This window comes from Gastrolobium bilobum, unplaced genomic scaffold (genome assembly GCF_033153095.1).
Source record: "Gastrolobium bilobum isolate Gb01-03AN ecotype WA unplaced genomic scaffold, APGP_CSIRO_Gbil_v1 utg13468, whole genome shotgun sequence".
Lineage (NCBI taxonomy): Eukaryota > Viridiplantae > Streptophyta > Magnoliopsida > Fabales > Fabaceae > Gastrolobium > Gastrolobium bilobum.
In genome coordinates this window covers 326,060-345,717 of record NW_026898617.1, presented here as the reverse complement: position 1 = coordinate 345,717, position 19,658 = coordinate 326,060, and the positions used below count along the sequence as shown (strand labels likewise).

General features: G+C 36.4%; 1 protein-coding gene across 2 annotated transcripts; it reads right to left on the bottom strand.

The window, feature by feature from the left end:
• Positions 1 to 160: 160 nt before the first annotated feature.
• LOC133317698 (allantoinase) lies at positions 161 to 11,538 on the bottom strand. Of its 2 annotated transcripts, XM_061519575.1 has the most exons (16): positions 11,380 to 11,538; positions 10,986 to 11,079; positions 10,316 to 10,436; positions 7,381 to 7,454; positions 6,964 to 7,040; positions 6,702 to 6,738; positions 6,546 to 6,631; positions 6,071 to 6,130; positions 5,690 to 5,835; positions 5,031 to 5,157; positions 3,549 to 3,704; positions 3,347 to 3,457; positions 1,997 to 2,107; positions 1,153 to 1,251; positions 527 to 670; positions 161 to 422 (listed from the first exon to the last, which is right to left on the bottom strand). In XM_061519575.1, exons 1-15 carry the CDS (start codon positions 11,488 to 11,490, stop codon positions 542 to 544), a joined length of 1,539 nt encoding a protein of 512 aa, XP_061375559.1. In that variant the 5' UTR covers positions 11,491 to 11,538; the 3' UTR covers positions 161 to 422; positions 527 to 541. The 2 variants fall into 2 exon arrangements, with proteins under 2 accessions (XP_061375559.1, XP_061375561.1); XM_061519577.1 differs by lacking the exons at positions 10,986 to 11,079; positions 11,380 to 11,538 and adding an exon at positions 10,573 to 10,883 and having other exon boundaries at positions 163 to 422.
• Between the last annotated feature and the right edge of the window lie 8,120 nt (positions 11,539 to 19,658).

Genomic DNA, 19,658 nt, shown 5'->3' with positions numbered 1-19,658 from the left:
ACTTATATCATTTCACTCTCACAAAGAGATGAGACCCACACCTTTATATTTTTTTGTTCACTCTCTCTCCTCTTTTATCTATCTCTTTCTCTTACATAAAATGACACAACTTTACATCCTTTAAAATGATACACACTTTTCCCTTATTTTAATCATATTAACTATTATTATGTGTTAATACCGTCTTATCTTCGAATCATGTGCTTATTCTTTTCATGCAATGGAAAACATAAATATTAAGTTATAATTTACATATACATTCAAGACAAGTATGACCTTATGTTTCAGTGTCCAAATACCCATGCAGCAATAATACAAGTTACAACAAGAAGTCTTGCTCTACGAGAAAGAGAATCTCTAGCTCAGTAGCCGATGCCAACAGCTACTTCCATCTCTTATTTATGTCCCGAGGCAAATAGCATCTGAATAAAACCAGTTTACAGTGTGAATCAAGATCATGACAAGCATAAGGAATTCTTAGAGGACAAAAAGAATTGAGATGAGTTCGGAAAGTTATAGGGATCACCAATTTTTAACCAATTCATTTGGCTAGAATTGGAACACCACAGGCTGCAGGAGCATGCTTTCCATCCTTAAAGACAAGGTTTCCTCTGACAAAAGTGTCCAAAACTTTTCCGGATAACCTTCTTCCCATATAAGCAGAGAGGCTCTAAATACCACCAGGGTTTCATTTTTTGCGTATGGAAATCACAAAAGCAGCCAAGTCATTAGCCAAATATTTTCTTGGTGACATCAAAATCATGTCATAATAATACTAACTGCCTATGTAAGGTAAAGTGGGAAACAATGGTCCCTTTTTGAAATTATTAAAAAACTAATTTGTCTTTCTGTTTATGGTTTCTCATAAAAAGAGAAAGGAATCAATAAAATAAATAAATAAATAAATGAAATCTAGAGTGGAAGGAATATTATTTTTATAAAAAAAGTGGAATGTAGGAAAGATTTGGTTCTTCTGAAATCCTTTTTTCCCAACTGCAATTATGCAATTTGTCTAAGTAGAAAAGTTTAGCAAGAAGAAGCCACCATATGGCAGTTTTAAATGGTTTTAAGTTTAATTTGTAATTGAGACAAGGAAGGAAAGTCATAAACAAAATGAGTTCAATAACAGGGTAAAGAAGAATTGAGACGTACGGGATGTTTAAGGAAAACAGGATAATTATCGTCCAGGTCAAACTCCACCTCTGGGTGCCACACTACAATATCTGCATGGTTTCCAACTGCAATGGCCCCCTATAAAGCACAAGTGGAAATTTAGTCAGATTTGAACTGAAATTATTTTCTAAGAAACATATAAGTTGACTTGACAATCCCACAAGTAAATACTTAAGTGCTTTATCATGTGGCCTTTTCCCAAAAGAAATAAAAAAATGTGAACAAATCATGGAGAAATTGGTTTTCTGTTTTTGATTGGCAGTGCATTATTTCAGCAAATGATAATACTTTCTAGTAAGATACCAAAAGAACATTTTCTTGAGTTGTTATTTTAGACATTGTTAAATCTTGTAGTAGCAACGAGGTAAAAAGCATAAGGTTCATTTCTTTCAGACAATCTTGTGCTATTTAGGATTGAATATTATGATTGAAATGCGTGACTAAAAGGCTTGGGGTTCAATCCACGCTCCTTCTTTGGTAGGTCATTACAGGTACCATAGTAAACTCCGGTTGAGGCATGTCACTTGTGGCACCTGACATCCCTTAACTTTAAAATGGGACAAACTCCCCTTCAGTCAAACTTTCACAAACCAAAATATCATTTCTTTTATTTAAATTTTTAATTACTTGCTTCAAATGAATAGTGCTGACATTATTCTAAGTAGAAATGAAAATGATATAATTAGAATAAAACTTTTTTTATTGTTAAATAGATTGCAATAATTTTTTTATATACAGAACCAAGGGAATGAAAACTGCTATTATTATATTATACTATACCAGGTCTGAGGCAAAGAAGGAAATTATAATCATGTCATATCACCTTTGATTCTAAACCTGCAAACGCTGCAGGTTTCTTGCTCCATAATAAGGATAATTGCTCCAGAGTTATACCGTATTTCTTCCCATACGACCATGTTATTGGAAGATCAAACTACAAGTTCCCAATAGAACATCAATTAGTCTTTTGGGCAATAACAGCATTTATATTTGCTATATAAGAAATCAAATTCAATTGACGTGCTTTCTGATTAAAATCTTGCATAAATCCACCATCATGATCCTCAGGGATTAAGGCATGCTTTATGCTCATCCAGTAGTTATGATTTAAAATTATTTTTTATTTTGATAAAAAATAATTTTATCAGAAAGAAACAAAGATGTGACCATTCCTATGCATCTTAAGTAACATCAGAATTGAGAGCAAGTATTTCCTTGTAGTGCACCCAATAATAATTGTCTTTGGAAGCCAAAGTTTTAGCATAAATGGAGGTGAAAGCTTAAGTGGATCGTTAGAAGCCCAATAATTATTTATATCACTAAAACAACACTTTTAACATTGAATGGGAACTTCCAAGAAGTGGTAAAAATCAGCTTCTGACTAAAATAATCATGGACCAAGAAAAGAGAGAAAGATTAAAAGGTGATAGAACCCAAGTATTTAAAGACCAAGGTCCAAGATCTGGGCTTTGGGAAAAGTAGGTGTCAAGAAAGGTAAACAAGGACAGCAACTCAGAAGTCTCCCCATCATTATTTTATCTGTTCATTCTCTAATGAGCTCTTCCAGAGTTCTGCCATAAGGGATGGCCTTCTATTGGGGCATATGCATGGGCCTGGTCCTTGGAATAAGACCCACCCTTCCTTCCCAATAATAATAATAATAAAAAAGTTATGCCATTATATAATAGAAAATACTTAGTCATATTATTAAATTGATTAATAAATTAACAACCAAGCTCAAGCATAAAGAAATAATGAAGAAAAATTGAATCCGAGGCACAGGTGAAGTACACATCATAAATTCATATTTAAGTTCTTTCATTGGATTAATATACAATATTTTAGTAGCATAAAATATGTTATGTGATGTTCATCAATTTAAAGATCATATATATGCTACAATAGTATGGCCAAATATGTACAGTTCACAAATAAATGAGGAAAAAAATAATGGCTTTTACACACTCTTGCTGAAGTACAGCCCAATGTTTAGTCGAATTGCCAAAACAAATAATAAAACTTCAAAATGGATATGCTCACCAGATATTCATATTTAATATGACTGTGGTTAAGCATCAAATTCATTCAACGATCAATTTGAAGATTTTGATTAGGTTTATAGTAACAACAAATTTTAAATGATCTAACCTGTTCTGAATGAAAACTCACTAACCTGCAAAGATGATATGCCACCCCAAGCCTTCAAGAAGTCACCCTCTTCAAGAAGCTTGAGTTCAGGCACAGTTGGTGAATGATCAGAACTTAATAGGTCAATGTGTCCCTCCTGAAATGAAGTATAAAACAAGTACAACGGATGAGATCATGGATGATTTTACGTAAGACAATAATTTGTGTATTGTGGAGCAGAAGCATACCAATATAGCCTCCCACAACTTTTCTTTGTTGAATGCATCACGGATAGGTGGGGAACACTTAAAACGAGTATCTCCATCTGGTATCTCTTCAGATGAGAAAGCTAAGTAATGGGGGCAAGTCTCAACACTTATGCTGTCACCACGACTTTTTGCTTCCTGTAGAATAAAACAATGGCACTCTCATTTGATGAGAGAAGTTTGCTAAAAAATTTCATATCTAACACAAGATTTTTTTCTGGCCAGGGGTGGGGGTTTACATAGTTATTTTCCCTAATTCCGGTGTTGTGTGTAACTTCAGAAAATTTGTCAATTTACATTTGCATTGTTGCCAGCTATTTTTCTTGTGGAATTTAACGTTTGGAAGTCTTGGTGAATAATAAGCATATCCTCATTGTATCAGGAACAGTGACCACTGTGCCACTGTTCACCAACTTTTTTACCTAAATGCCACGCGAACAGTGTTATTTTTCAATCTGCCACGGGGCAAGTTCGCTTCTGACACAAGCGACCTCGGTTTGCTGATGTGTCAGCTTCCTGGTGGTGTCAGAGTTCGCTTTTGACACAGATGACCTCGGTTCCAACAATATTTTAACCAAGTTCGCCTACATGGTAGGCGAACTTCATTTTTTCTGAATTTTTTTTTTAAATTTAATACTTGTTATCCACTAAAAATGTGACACGTCAGCAAACCGAGGTCGCTTGTGTCAGAAGCGACTTGCCCCCGTGGCAGATTAGGAAATAACACTGTTCGCGTGGCATTTAGGTAAAAAAGTTGGTGAACAGTGGCATTTTGGTCAGTATCCCCATTGTATCATTCATTATACATTTCAAAGGGGTTTGGAAAGAAGGGACTAAACTTTGTGGCAGTGTGCAGTTTATGCTGTTATCTGATTTATCTTAAGTTAATTGACAGCATTTCAAGAGTGTTTCTCTGCCCTTACATATTTATTTCTTGGGATAGGTTAGTGCCTAACTTCAGTCTTCTGTATATGGGTTTTTCAAGAGCAACCGCAACTACTGCTCTCTCTCTCTCTCTCTCGTATGACGCTGCTAGTACCAGATCAAAGAACAGAGCTGTTGAATGCCTAAGTGAGAGAAAAGAGATGGAAACCTTGTGCTGAAATAGTTAGTTTTAATATATATCTAACATATTTATATTATATCTAATATGGTATTTACCCTTTTTTCTCTACAATAAAATTTCTTTTATCAAAAGTGGAATATTAATTATCACAAGAAAACAACATCTAATGCTTAGGTTTTTATAAATATATGGTTCAGGCTTTATAAAGAATGTGCATTTTGATTTTATTAAGACTCAATTTAACATAAAACAGCTTTTAACTTCAGACTTTCAGTTAACTATAATAACCATTATCAAATATTATTGCAAAATGCTATTCATGATTATCAATCTACAACGAAGAGCATTTCAACATCATAGGAATATACATGCAAAATGATAAAAAGAACATATAATACCTTAATCAGATCTAAGGAAGCACTTGAATCAGACAAGTGGACAATGTGAACATGTGCTCCTTCTAAAGGACCACCAATTATAGTGTCCTTCGTAACACCTACAAGTTCTTTAATGGCTGCCTCCTCCCTGGTTAAGTAAAGAAGAGCTTTAACAATATTTCAGAAAATTTAATCGTCATTATGTTATTTAAAAATATATGATATTATGCTCATCCAAGATTCCAAATGGATTGCGTCATGGAAAAAACATGCCCAATGGACATTTCATACATATTTTTAGTTTATGTTAGTTTCTCATAGAATATTTAAAACATATCCTGAGAGTCATAGCTTCATAACCAATTCTGTTTATACAATGACAATGGTCAGGAACAGGGGTAGCCTTCATTTTCTCAACACCCTGAGACACAGCCTTCACCTCATTGGAGTCACCTTTCTACTCAGACCCTTTTCCTTCTAGAAGGGAGCTCATAACCAATTTTGGTCGAGGCCATTGGTAATCTAATTCAGTCGTCAAAATTCATGATAGGTTTTAAGCAAGAGCCTAACCAATTTCATGTCTTGATATGATAAAAAGAAAAGGCATAACAAGTCATTTATCTGCACTAAACTTATGGTTTAACTACCCGTTTATAGCAAAGCTATAAATAATGCCTTACCATGAAGGTGGCCTAGTGTTGAGATAGGTCGAGTAAGCACGCGGGTCACCATTATCTTTAAGTTCCAAATGATTTTTAGAATCTTGTTGAATCTCAGAATGAACAAGCAAAGGTCTTCTATATTTTGCCAACACAGGCAATCCCTCCTAACAAATGCATTAGCAAAACAATTGAACAACACCAAAGGAAAAAGCGACTCCATGTATGAGTCAAAAGTAATGCAAGAAGACCACAGTATGTCAAGCAAAGCAACAATCCCATGCCATGTTGATCTGAAAAATGGAACTGGCAAGCAAAGAAATATAAAGAAGTGTAATGAACTGATTTTAAAAAAGAAATATTTTCCCAGTTATAACTTTGTATAACTTGAAAGGAATGTACCTTGATGTGGTCAATAGTAACCATAGGAAAGTCATTAATTCCTGAAGGACACATAAAAGACTACAAACATAAAAACAAAAAGAGTCAGACCAAAATACAACAGATATTATCAAGCAGATTTATACTGGCTTGCGAAACAGCAGTTGCAAGTAATATATACTTCGAAGCAATTATGTTAAATTCCAAGATGATGAGATGATAGATGATCACAGTAATTCAGGAATCCACAGAAAAATAGTGCCAAACCATTTCAAAGATATATATTAACTAGAGCCAGACCCTAAAAATTTCTAAATCCATGGATTCTCAACACTAAAGTAAATAAATCAGATTAATCCTACATAATGTCTAATACTCTAATGTAAGAATTAACTTTAAAAAAAAAAAAAATAGAATCATGAAGTTGACCCCACTGATATGTCCTTGAACTCTAAGCAGAGTTGCAATAGCAATGCATAAGTTTTCAAACAGCTACCTTTACACCAAGAACACCAGCACTTAAGAGACCTTCAAGAATACTGGTATTAAGTGCATTTTCAGGGATTAAGCCTCCCCAGAAACCTGTAGAAGATTAAAAACAATTTCAGAAACTCAATTTATAGTATGCCAATGTAGATTTTGTTGAACATACCAACATCAACATGGATTTCATTCTCTGCAGCTTCAAGCTGAAAACAAGTAATTCAATTCAACTGTTAAGCACAAGCACCCTAGCAAATTCAACATCACAAAAGACAGCTTACCCAGATATTAGATAATGTGTTTCAGAAAGAATTCCTCCTTCTACCTCTTTGAAATGAATGGATCCATCATAAGAGTATAGATACTACTACCATAGATAAACTTACTGCTTTTAAAAAATTTAAATGCACAAAGGAATCAATCACTGATACCTTAAGCTTTAATGTTTCCTTTGACACAGTTGTAGGGTGATTGTTTAGAGGCATGTCAACCACTGTCGTTACACCACCTGTGGAAACAGAGTGTTGCAATAGATCTATGTAATGCATATTAACTTCAATAGAAACAGATGGAAGAACCACTAAGGCGCTGCCATCAGGAAGAGATGGACAATTCTTTGAAGTCATCTACTAAGTAACATCAGGTGAGAACTGATAAATCATAACAGCATCATATCATAAATGCCATATAAAATTTGTTGTTTCCTTTGTTCTAAACTTGAAATCTGGATGTTCTTAAGAAGCATATGAAAAATCATTAAGATTTCTCCTGAGATATCGAATCAAGTTTCAAGGTATACTACTAATAAAGAAAATGCGCAGACCAATAGAGGAAGAACATCTGCATACCAGCAGCAGCAGCTCTAGTACCAGTAACAAATCCCTCCCATTCAGTTCTCCCTGGTTCATCAAGATGTACATGCCTACAAAGTAATTAATTTATAATTAGAGGGGGGATGAGACATAGAAATCATGTTAAGGTATAAAATGAACCAGCTGGAATTTCACTGATTTCAAAAAGGTATAGGTAATCAACTCTTCTAGTATAGCATTCCAAATTTGTAATAAAATTTTCTAAAAATTAACCAAACAAAAAGGACATGAAACTGTTTTCTTCATCCTTTTTCATTTTTGTTCTAGTCTTGTTCTTTTCCCTAGTTTCCTTTATTACATTAAATCTAAGGTGTTCATGAAGCACAAGTTATAGCATAGAAAATTAATAATAATAATTAAGAAAGGAAGAACTTATTCTAGCAGGAAGTAAATCCTATTTTCAGTTCCTACATTTATATAATCTTCTTAGCGAGTCTGCAACTTTTATAATGCCTCATGCCTCAATCTGATTATTCCAAATGAATCTTACTTACAACGATTGCTACAAAGATTATTGAGACAACTTAATCAAGAAAACCCTATTAGAACTACATTTCCCATGTAAGTTTAATATTTTTTATTATAACAACAAAAATCCTTGTCTCACTGGGTGGGAACAAATAGACCATTTAGATCTCAGTCCTTTTCAATAGTTTAACTTAAGAGATTTTCTTGGTCTTCATCTACCTCTAATTATTGGTTATCCTCCATTTGATCAACTCTTCTTAAGGGTGCTTTTACTAGCCGAGCAATTCTATCATATTTTCCTCGATATGTGCTACTCCTACTTTCTCTCTAATACATTCATTCTTGTTTGTCCATTCTTCCATTGCAACATTCGCAACACCACAACACTAAGCTTATGCTCTTGTTGGCACTTTACTGCACAACATTCAGTATTGTAAAGGAATGATAGTATTATGTCAGTGTGGAAAAGTTTTCCTTTAGACTTAAGTGACACCTTCGATCATAAATAACACCTAAAGCATTCCTCCATTTATATGTATCCAACTTGAATCCCATGATTTACATCTCCCTCTATCTCCCTGTTAATTAGTATGATAGATCCAAAATACCAAAACTAGACTACTTGTGATATGGTATGATTTTTGTAACATCCCAAGCGCTGACGAGGGCGGGGAGTGATCGCCGGTACAAAAGGGCATGGACAAGGAGCGGCTCCTGACAAGCTTCCAGCGGGGGGTTACATGCATGAATGAATCGAATCGACACCCGAAAGAGAGGGATTCCAAAGACTGTGCAAGTATGAGACTGCACAGTTTGAGATATCTTATAAGAATTAATTGGTACTACCTATACTAACAAGATGCATTTGCTTTTCGGTAACCCGGAACAGAAGAACTCCACAGTTAAGCGTGCTTGACTTGGAGCAATTCTGGGATGAGTGACCTCCTGGGAATTGTGCGAGTGAGGAAAAAATACACTGAAAAGTCTCGTGTTAGTATGTGGGGATAGTCGTTAATTCTTGAAGTGGTCGGGCGTTACAAGTGGTATCAGAGCAGGGTCTCTCTTCTAGTACGGTGTGGTTCGAGGACGAACCAGGCGGAAGCTGGTGGGCATGTAACATCCTGAGCGCTGACGAGGGCGGGGAAAGAGGCACGGACAAGGAGCGGCTCTTGACAGGCTTCCAGTGGGGGGTTACATGCATGAATGAATCGAATCGACACCCGAAAGAGAGGGATTCCAAAGACTGTGCAGGTATGAGACTGCACAGTTTGGGATAGCTTATAAGAATTAATTGGTACTACCTATACTAATAAGATGCATCTATTTTTCGGTAGCCCGGAACGGAAGAACTCCATAGTTAAGCGTGCTTGACTTGAAGCAATTCTGGGATGGGTGACCTCTTGGGAAGTTTTCCCGGGAAGTGTGTGAGTGAGGAAAAAGCACACTGAAAAGTCTCGTGTTAGTATATGGGGATAGTCATTGATTCTTGAAGTGACCGGGCGTTACAAGTGGCATCAGAGCAGGGCCTCTCTTCCAGTACGGTGTGGTTCGAGGACGAAATAGGCGGAAGCTGGTGGGCATGTAACATCCTAAGCGCTGACGAGGGCAAAGACTGTGCAGGTATGAGACTGCACAGTTTGGGATAGCTTATAAGAATTAATTGGTACTACCTATACTAACAAGATGCATCTGTTTTTCGGTAGCCCGGAACGGAAGAACTCCACAATTAAGCGTGCTTGACTTGGAGCAATTCTGGGATGGGTGACCTCCTAGGAAGTTTTTTCGGGAAGTCTGCGAGTGAGGAAAAAGCACACTGAAAAGTCTCGTACTAGTATGGGGATAGTCGTTAATTCTTGAAGTGGCCGGGCGTTACAATTTCCAATTTTCATCTCCATGAAAATGTTGATGCATGTCTTGCTAACCTACGTTCCATATGCTTAGTCTTAATTCTGTTTAAACAGAAACCATATGATTCCGAAACTTCTCTCCACAACTCTATTTTACCATGTAATTTATATTAAATAAGCATTTTTAGCACGAGATACAAGATTTGTAGCTCGAGAAGTGAGAATATAGGACAGGTGTAAATCAAGTCGAGCACTTAATGCTCAGGCTTGGATTGAGGAAAAAAATAAGCTACTCATGAATACTTCAAGTGCTCGAATAGCTCATGAATACTTCAACTCATTTACATTCATGTGACAAGGTATAGCCTCACCGATTGTGTGATCCACAAAAAGGTCTAACCAAAATGTCTAAGAACAAGGATATCTTATTCTTAAAGTTAGTCCATACCATAGCTTTCACCTATTTTCAGAAGCATTTCTGAATTCTGCGTATCCAGAGTTCTTATCATACTATGCTATCCACAATTGAAGTATCTAGAACATGCATCTACAGAACAGTGAAAGAAATAAACCACACGATGATTGGCACATCTTACACATCGATCAAGCCAGGCATAACAACAGCCTCTCCATAATCAATTACTTCTTCATGCATAGAATTCCCTTGCTTACTGTATCCCTCAACAATAGATACGATCTTCCCTTCATTTATCTCCACTGTTAATGGTTCACAAATAAAATCAATTAACATATGTACACAGTGATAGCCAGGTGAAAGATTTAGATGTAAAATTAAAAACAACAAATGGTCAAGACAAAATATGGTCAATGAATTGATTTTAGAGCCACTCACGTGAGTCCCTAGAACTTCACCTCAAGTGTCTTCACCTCAAGTGTATCCCTCTTTCTTTCTGTCCTTTATTTTGGTAGGATTTTTGGAGAATGAAAATACTTATCTTGGATCTTTTCCCACAACCTCACGGGACAAAATGAAAGTAGTAAAAGAAAAATGGGAAAGGATCTTCTCATGTCTTGTTTAAGCATAACTATGTCATGTGGAAGATCTCAACCACTTATACTTGTAAACCGTCAGCAATTTAAGTGATAATTTCCACTTTTTTGTTTTATGAACTTCTTCATTAAAATTGTAACTGTTATTTATGAATAAATGGTGAAATTTTGCATATGACATGGTCATGTTAAAATAAGATATGAGATGATTCATACCCAAGAAAAATATAATGATCAAGGATTAAAAAACAAAACCTGAACCAGAGATGATCCCTTGTGGGGTCACAATGCGCTTGCTGGATATCCAGTAATGACGATGGGGAAGAAGGCTGCACTCATCACCTGATAACTGTTGCACAAAAAAGGCATCATTCAACCCCCATAACATAACAATAAAACACACACCCTCTTCCGCTTAAAGATCTTTTCACAATGGCAGTTGAGATTATTATAACAAAAATTTCAAAAAGTCCAGTAATTATATATATTTTATCAAAAAGAAAAACAATAATAAGTTTACTGAACAAGTTTGAAGTCACAGTTGTCCCAAAAGGTTACTAATTTTTATTGGTGTTGCAAACATAATCATGAATTAAAAAAGACAACATAAAAAAGAATCAAAGCGGGGAAAAGTGAAATGATTGTGAACCTTTATGAGAGGAGATACTTCGGCCCGGTAAGAATCCTGCATGTTGAAGAATATTACGAAGGAAACGAGGAGTGCTAGCAAAGGTAATATCCTCCATAGTAGCCTCTCCATTTCTCAGTACTGTGCTCACTTTTGATAATGGTAAAAACGACACAACAGAGAGTACAGATAATGTATATTCACTTCTAAAGTCAAAAGATATTAACGCATGGAGAATATTAAAAGAGAAAATAAAAAAAACACCCCTTCCCGTTCACTAAGTTCCACGTTTTTTAAGATAAGTGAAAATAGGACATGGCGCAGCTGGCGAATTTTTTAATATGGTCTAGGAGTATAATTATTAGTCATCCTTCTACTAAAAAGATTGATATATTGACCAAATTTTTTTTCTCTCTTCTCAACTTTTTTTCTTTTTCTCTCACTTCTATCACCCTAAATTTTTTTTGCTCTCGGAGCGCACAAACTTCGCTCCGCACATGGACGACCCACAAAGGTTGTTGTCTGTTTCCATTTCATTTTTATAATGTTTTTTTTTTTACTTGCTACTTAATTTGTTAGTGGTGTTCGAGATGTGGATTTGATCGGTTTTAAAACAAAAATTATCTGATTCAATTACATTTGTTTGATCATTTGATTATTCATTCGTTTTGATTTTTTTTTTAAATCTGATCCAATCCAATTAATTCGGTTTGTATTGAATCGATTTTCAATTTTTCAAAAAATCTAAAATTTTAGTTATACAAATCACTAGCTATATTACAATTAAATCACTAGCTATATTAAAATTAAGTCATTCAAAGTTACAAATTACTGAAAAATTTAAGTCTTGAAACTAAAACAAGTCTTCAAATTCATAAAGAGTTAAAATAGATTAATAGACAATAAAAAAATAAAAACAAAGTAATTTGCTATCAATAATATCCAATATTTCAAGTCTAGAAACAACAAGATTCAAACTCACTATCTTTCAAAAATAATAAGGGGAAGGATATTGTGACAACCAAGTTATGTTACTACCAAGTGACTACCAATCAATTTCACCGTTAGATCGATTATGTTGATCCAACGGTTATATTTATTTCCATCTTTGTATGGTCATGATTCCTCATATTTAAAGTGAAAGCATTAAATATGGGAAATCATAACCATGCAAAGGTGAAAATAAATATAAAGTATTAAATTTGGGAAATCATGACAATACAAAGATGGAAATAAATATAACTATTGGATCCACATAATCGATCTAACAGTGAGATTCATTGGTAGTCATTTGGTAGTAACACAACTTGGTTGTCACAATATCCTTCCCCAAATAATAAATATATAATACATTGAATTGGTTGAGATTGGATGGTTTTGACCAACCAAATAGAAAATCGATCCAATCCAATCCAATTAAAATATGCAGTTTTTTTTGTTTTTGATTTTTCGATTTTCAGTTAATTCAATTACCGATTTTTGGATTCGATTATCGCAGTTTGAATCGATTTAGATCGGGTTCATAAACACCCCTATTAATTTTCTCATTGTAATAGCTAGCTCGTTTGATGCACAAGATAGGATAAATAGCTTGTTTGATGCACAGGATAAGAAGGTTGTTAAAACTTGTATCAATGGTGAATTCATCTATTCAATTGTTTTCACCCTCAGCAAGGGGTTTCATATAAATACAAAACAGAGCAACAACTTGCTACTAAGAAGGAAACTATCCTAAACAACCTGATCTCATCTTGTTACAAACAAACCAAATATACATAACAGTAAACAACAACTTAGATCACAACTAATTTCTATTTTAAATTTTAAATATCATATTTCAACACTCCCTCTCAAGTTGGTGCAAAAATATCAATCATTCCCAACTTATCTATTGATTCTTGAAACGTTTTTACCGATCCTGCCTTGGTGAGAACATCAGCGAGTTGTTTTTCAGACTTAATGAAAGGAAAGTGAATTGTGCCTTCATCTAGCTTTTCCTTTATAAAGTGTCTGTCAACTTCAACATGTTTGGTTCTATCATGTTGGATGGGATTATGAGCAATTTCTATGGCAGCCTTGTTGTCACAATGTAAGTTCATAATTTGATCTTGAAACAACCCGAGATCTTGTAGGACTCGTTTGATCCAAAGAAACTCACACACTCCTTGTGCCATTCCTCTATACTCTGCTTCTGCACTTGATCGAGCAACTACCTTTTGTTTTTTACTTTTCCAAGTGACAAGGTTCCCTTCCACAAATGTAAAGTATCATGAGGTTGACTGCCTAGTTGTTTTGTCACCTGCCCAATCTGAATCACTATAGCCTTCAATGGAGGATGTGCTGTTTTTCTTAAACAGTAACCTTTTTCCCACTGTTCCTTTTAAATATCTTAGGATCCGAACCACTGCAGCCATATGATCACTACTAGGGGAATGCATGAATCTACTTACCACACTTACTGCATATGCAATATCAGGTCTAGTGTGGGATAAGTAGATTAATCTTCCTACTAATCTTTGATATCTTCCCACATCAGCAGCTACTTGGTCAGAATAGATGCCTAACATGTGATTCATTTCCATAGGAGTTCGATTGGTTTGTAGTCCAACATTCCGGTTTCTGTCAGAAGATCTAAAATATATTTCCTTTGGGAAAGTGAGATACCTTTTTCTGATCTTGAGATCTCAATTCCAAGGAAGTACTTGAGTTCCCCCAAGTTTTTCATTTCAAACTCAGTGTTCAAGTGTTTTTCCAATTTTTTCATTTCTTCCAAATCATCTCCAGTAAGCACCATGTCATCCGCGTACACAATCAAGGTTGTGATCTTTCCATTTTGACGTTTTATGAATAAGGTGTGGTCAACATTGCTTTGATTGTACCCAAAGTTCTTCATGACCGATGAAAATCTCCCAAACCAAGCTCTAGGAGACTGCTTAAGGTCGTACAGTGCCTTTTTCAATCTGCAAACCTTTGATTCCCTGCCTGGCTGTGTATTACTTCCAGGTGGTATATCCATATACACCTCTTCCTTGAGATCTCCATTCAGAAATGCATTTTTTACGTCAAACTGTTTGAGGGGCCAATCTCTATTTGCTGCAAGGGAAAGGAGGATACAAATGGTGTTCAACTTGGCTACCAGAGCAAAGGTGTCTTGGTAGTCAATGCCATATTTTTGGGTGAATCCTTTTGCTGCTAGCCGTGCTTTATATTTGTCAATGCTACCATCTGCTCTCAGTTTTACAGCATACACCCACTTGCAACCAATTGTTCTCTTGTTTTTAGGTAGAGAAACAAGCTCCCAGGTTGAGTTTTTTTTCAATGCCTCCATTTCAATGTTCATGGCCTCTCTCCACTTAAGATCTTCAAGAGCTTCCTGCACATTGTTAGGTATGCATACAGTAGATAATTGGTTTACAGATAGGGCATATGAGTTAGATAACTTGTGAGTTGAAACATAATTGCTAATAGGATATTTTGCCTTAGCTTGTAGATCTAGTTCATACAATTTTTTTGGGATTCCTTTGGTTGGTCTTAGGGAATGCCGAGTAGAAGGTTTAGAGGAAGGAGGAGGTTCAGGAATGGTGTTGTCAGGAACATTCGAAATAGAAGGAAGAAGAGTATTTGGTTCAGATATTACCTCAATGAGAATCGGTTGTTGTTCAAAAGTATCTCCGGATTGCTGTTCAGGAACATCTCTGGATGCAGCTTCGGTTATTGGAGTTAGAAGTGGAGTTTCAGCTTGTGAATTCATTATGGTGTCTTGATGGATTTCCTCAGATGTAGGTTCGACTGTAGGATGTGTGTTTAAGTGAGGACTCAATTGTAACAGTACTTCTCCTCCAAGATAATCATCAGAAGGCGTCTCCCCCTGAGGTGAAGGACTCAGGACTCCCCCTGAAAAAAAAGGTTCCCATTCGTGAAAGGAGACATCCATTGTAACATGTAGTTTGTGTAGAACTGGATCAAAGCATCTGTATCCTTTTTGAGAGTCAGAGTATCCTACAAAAACACACTTAGTAGCACAAGGATCTAACTTGTGAAGGGTTTAGGAGTGTGAACATAGGCACTACAACCAAAAATTCGTGGTTCTAAATTTGGAATATGAGGGATGGAAAAGAAGGATTCAAGTGTTTGTTGAGGAGTTTGGAAACCAAGGACACTAGAGGGTGTCCGATTGATAAGATATGCAGCAGAGAGGACTGCCTCTCCCCAAAACCGTTTAGGAACTTGCATACCAAAGAAAGAAGCTCGAACAACCTCAAGCAAGTGCCTATTTTTCCTTTCAGCTAGGCCATTCTGCTGTGGAGTATATGTGCAGGATTTTTGATGTTTGATTCTGTTGTCAAGCAAAAAAGAGTTAAAATTGTGATGTGTGTATTCGGTTCCATGGTCAGTTTGTAGGATTTGAATGTGAGATTGATACTGAGTGAAAATCATAGAGTGGAAGCGTTTAAAAACAGTAAAAACCTCACTTTTTTGTTTTAAAATACTGACCCAAGTCAATCTTGTGCATTCGTCAATAAAAGTAACAAAATAACGTGCTTGAGACAAGGAGGGTTCCCGAGATGGACCCCAAACATCCGAATGAATAACTTGAAATGGAACCTGACTTTTATTGATACTTGGAGGGTGGGGAACACGATGGCTCTTGGCCAGTTCACAGATATTACACTGAAAATCTGTTTTATTCAAAAGCGAAAATAAATTGAGGAACAATTTTTGTAAGTAGGGAAATAAGGGATGTCCTAATCTTCGATACCATAACCACACCGAGGCAGAGGCTTGATCGATAGCAGTTGTATTGAAAGACTTGACAGAAGTGGGAATAAAGTCGTGACTTAAATCCAAAAAATAGAGCTTTCCATGTCTAACTCCATAACCAATTGTCATCCGGGTTGAGATGTCCTGAAACACACAAAAATCAGGCCAAAAAGAAATAGTGCAATTCAAAGAGGTAGTAATTCTGGAAACAGATAAGAGATTAAATTCTAAAGAGGGGACTACTAATACAGAGTCCAGGAATAACGAGGTAGTAATTCCTTTGCTTGAATGAGCTACTTCTATCCCTAGGAAATATCTCAGTTTCTCAAGGTCTTTGATTTCAAACTCAGAGGCAAGCCGTGTTTGCAGAATCTATCTCTCCACAAAATCATCACCTGTGATAATAATATCATCAACATATACAAGGAGCACAGTAAGCTTCCCATTTTGGGAGTGCTTGAAGAAAAGAGTGTGATCTCCTTGACTCTGTCTGTATCCTAAGGTCATCATAACCTTAGTAAATCTTCCAAACCAAGCACGAGGTGACTGCTTCAATCCATACAAGGCCTTTTTTAATCTACAAACTTTATTTTCCCCCTTCACAGAATCAAAACCAGGCGGAATTTTCATGTAGACTTCTTCTTCTAACTCACCATTGAGGAAAGCATTTTTCACATCAAATTGATTTATATCTCAATTGTAATGGGCGGCAAGGGATAACAAGATTCTCACTGTATTCATCTTTGCAACTGGAGCAAAGGTTTCTTCATAATCAATGCCATAGGTTTGAGTGTAACCTTTGGCCACTAATCGAGCCTTATATCTCTCAAGAGTGCCATCAGAATTATATTTCAGGGCATAAACTCATCTGCACCCTACTGCTTTCTTTCCATTGGGTCTATCAATAACCTCTCATGTTTTATTTTTCTCCAAAGCATTCATCCTCTTGCATGGCTTGAGCCCAATTCCTATATTTCAAGGCTTCATGTACTGATTTTGGGATTGCAATAGAATCTAGTGTTGAAACAAAGTTTTTGTGCTGCACAGAAAGATTAGCAGAGGAAACAAAGTGGGAGATATGGTATTGAGTACAAGAGGGACAGGAGGAACAAGTTTTCTTGTGACAAGATCTTTTTCCTTTTCTAAGAGCAATAGGTAAGTCATCAGAAGTAGAAGCAATGGGTAAGTCATTAGAGATATCAGAAGAAATAGACAAATCATGAAAGGAAATAATATTAGAATCAGAAACAGAAGATTCAGGAGACTCAGAAGAAATAGGAGATTCAGGACTTACCAGTGGTTCAGACGATTGAGGTTGCTGGTGAGACAATATGGGTTGTTTCCTCCTCTGATATACCAATTCAGGTGTCAAAATTTTCCGTATCTCAGGTGTATTTGAAGGTTCTGACACACTAGGAAGAGAGAAGATTGGTCCAGACTCAAAGAAGGAAGGGGACTAGTCTTCTGAAGAACTGTTCTCCCCCTGACGATGAGGACCCAGGAAATAAGATTCAGATTCTTGAAAGGTGACATCCATAGAAACAAAAAATTCTCGACTTGGTGGATGATAACACTTGTACCCTTTTTTATAAGGGGTATAACCAAGGAAGACACACTTAAGAGCCCTAGGATCCAACTTACTCCGATGTTGTTTATGAACATGGACAAAGGCAACACATCCAAACACTCTTGGTGGAAGGCTCTGCAATATGGGAACAGAAGGAAAGAAGGAAGTCATGGAATGAATATGACTGATATTGTTAAGGACCCGTGAAGGTAAACGGTTGATCAAAAAAGTTGCAGCTAACACTGCTTCTCCCCAATAAGAACTAGGAACAGATGTCTGGAAAAGTAGTGCTCTAGCAACTTTAAGAAGGTGACAATTTTTCCTTTCAGCAACCCCGTTTTGTTGAGGGGTATCAACACATGTGAGCTCATGAATCATACCTCTGTCTGAAATGAATTGTGACAGGCGTTGATTGACGTACTCAGTACCATTATCAGATCTGAGTTTTTTAATAACCTTACCAAACTGAGTCTCAACCATGTGATGAAACCGAATAAATATCTCTGGTACTTCAGACTTGTCTTTCATCAAGTATATCCATGTTATCCGAGTACAATCGTCAATAAAAGAAACAAACCACCTTACACCTGAAACATTGTGCACTTTAGAAGGGCCCCAAACATCAGAATGGATAAGAGAAAAAGGTTCCCTGCTTTTAATAGTGCTAGAAGGAAATGACACTCGATGGTGTTTTGCAAATTCACAAACATCACAATGAAAGGTCTCAACCGACTTATTGAGAAACAGAAAGGGGAACATAGACTTCAAAAGACTAAATGGTGGATGCCCCAGACGCTTATGATGGAGCCAAATCATAGACTCTGCAGTAGAAGGATGACGTGTCATTAATAACTAATTTTTGCTAGCTTGGTCTGGAAGGAGATGATACAACCCATCCTGTTCATTAGCAACTCCAATTGTCTTCTTCGTGGTAAGATCCTGAATAACACAATGAGAAGGAAAAAATGTGATAGAACAATTCAAATCAGTTGTAAGTTTTTGAGTGGAGATAAGATTAGTAGAAGGCTGAGGAACATAAAGAACATTTTTAAGAAACAAGGAAGGTTGAATTTGAATGTTACCAGAACCAATAACTGATTTATGGGATCCATCAGCTACGGATATAGTATGACTACCAACAGTAGGATGATAAGAACAAAACAACTCAGTACGACAAGCCATATGATCAGTTGCACCAGAATCCAAAATCCATGAGGTTTTAAAATCAGTGCAAGAAGCAAGAAGAGATCTAGAACGTGTGCTCTTACCAGATAAGATCAAAGAACTATCATGCTCAGCCATCTTTTAACAAAAAAAGTTAACAACCAGCGATAAATCAACCAAACAGAATATCAAATGACCTCTGATCAGAAAAATAATCACAGATCCAGACAGAAGACAAGAAGACGAGAAGAATGGTGGTGGTCCGGTCCAAAAACACGGCTGCACGCACCTCCACGCGCCGGAAAAAGGAGCTGCGCGTGGGCTTCACTCGCCCGGAAAAGGGCGGCGCGTCAGAGCGCGTGGAGGGGCTTCTCCGGCTGAGATTTTTCTGGTGTGGTCGTCCGGTGAGCGCGCGCCTGTCTGTGGGTGGTCGCGGTTGAAAAGTCACCGGAAAGTGATCCAAACGGTGAAGACAGATATGATTGGAGGTGGTCAGAAGTGTTTGGGTCATTTGTGGCGGAGGAATAGTGCGTAGAATGATAGAACAAAGGAAAAATAAGGTCAACAATGGTCCCCTTGGTCCAAAAGGTCCCCAGAAAAAATTTCTGGTGGCGGCTGATGGCGGCAAGAGGCAAAGAAATTAGGGTTTTGTTAAAAAAAGAAGATAATATGTGCGGAAGCAAATCCCTCAGATTGAGAGCTCTGATACCAACTTGAAAAAAGGTATTCTAATATATTATAGAATTGTAAATAATCTATACAAAAGGTTATCTATTTATAGAGAATACTTGACCTAATTTTGACCTAA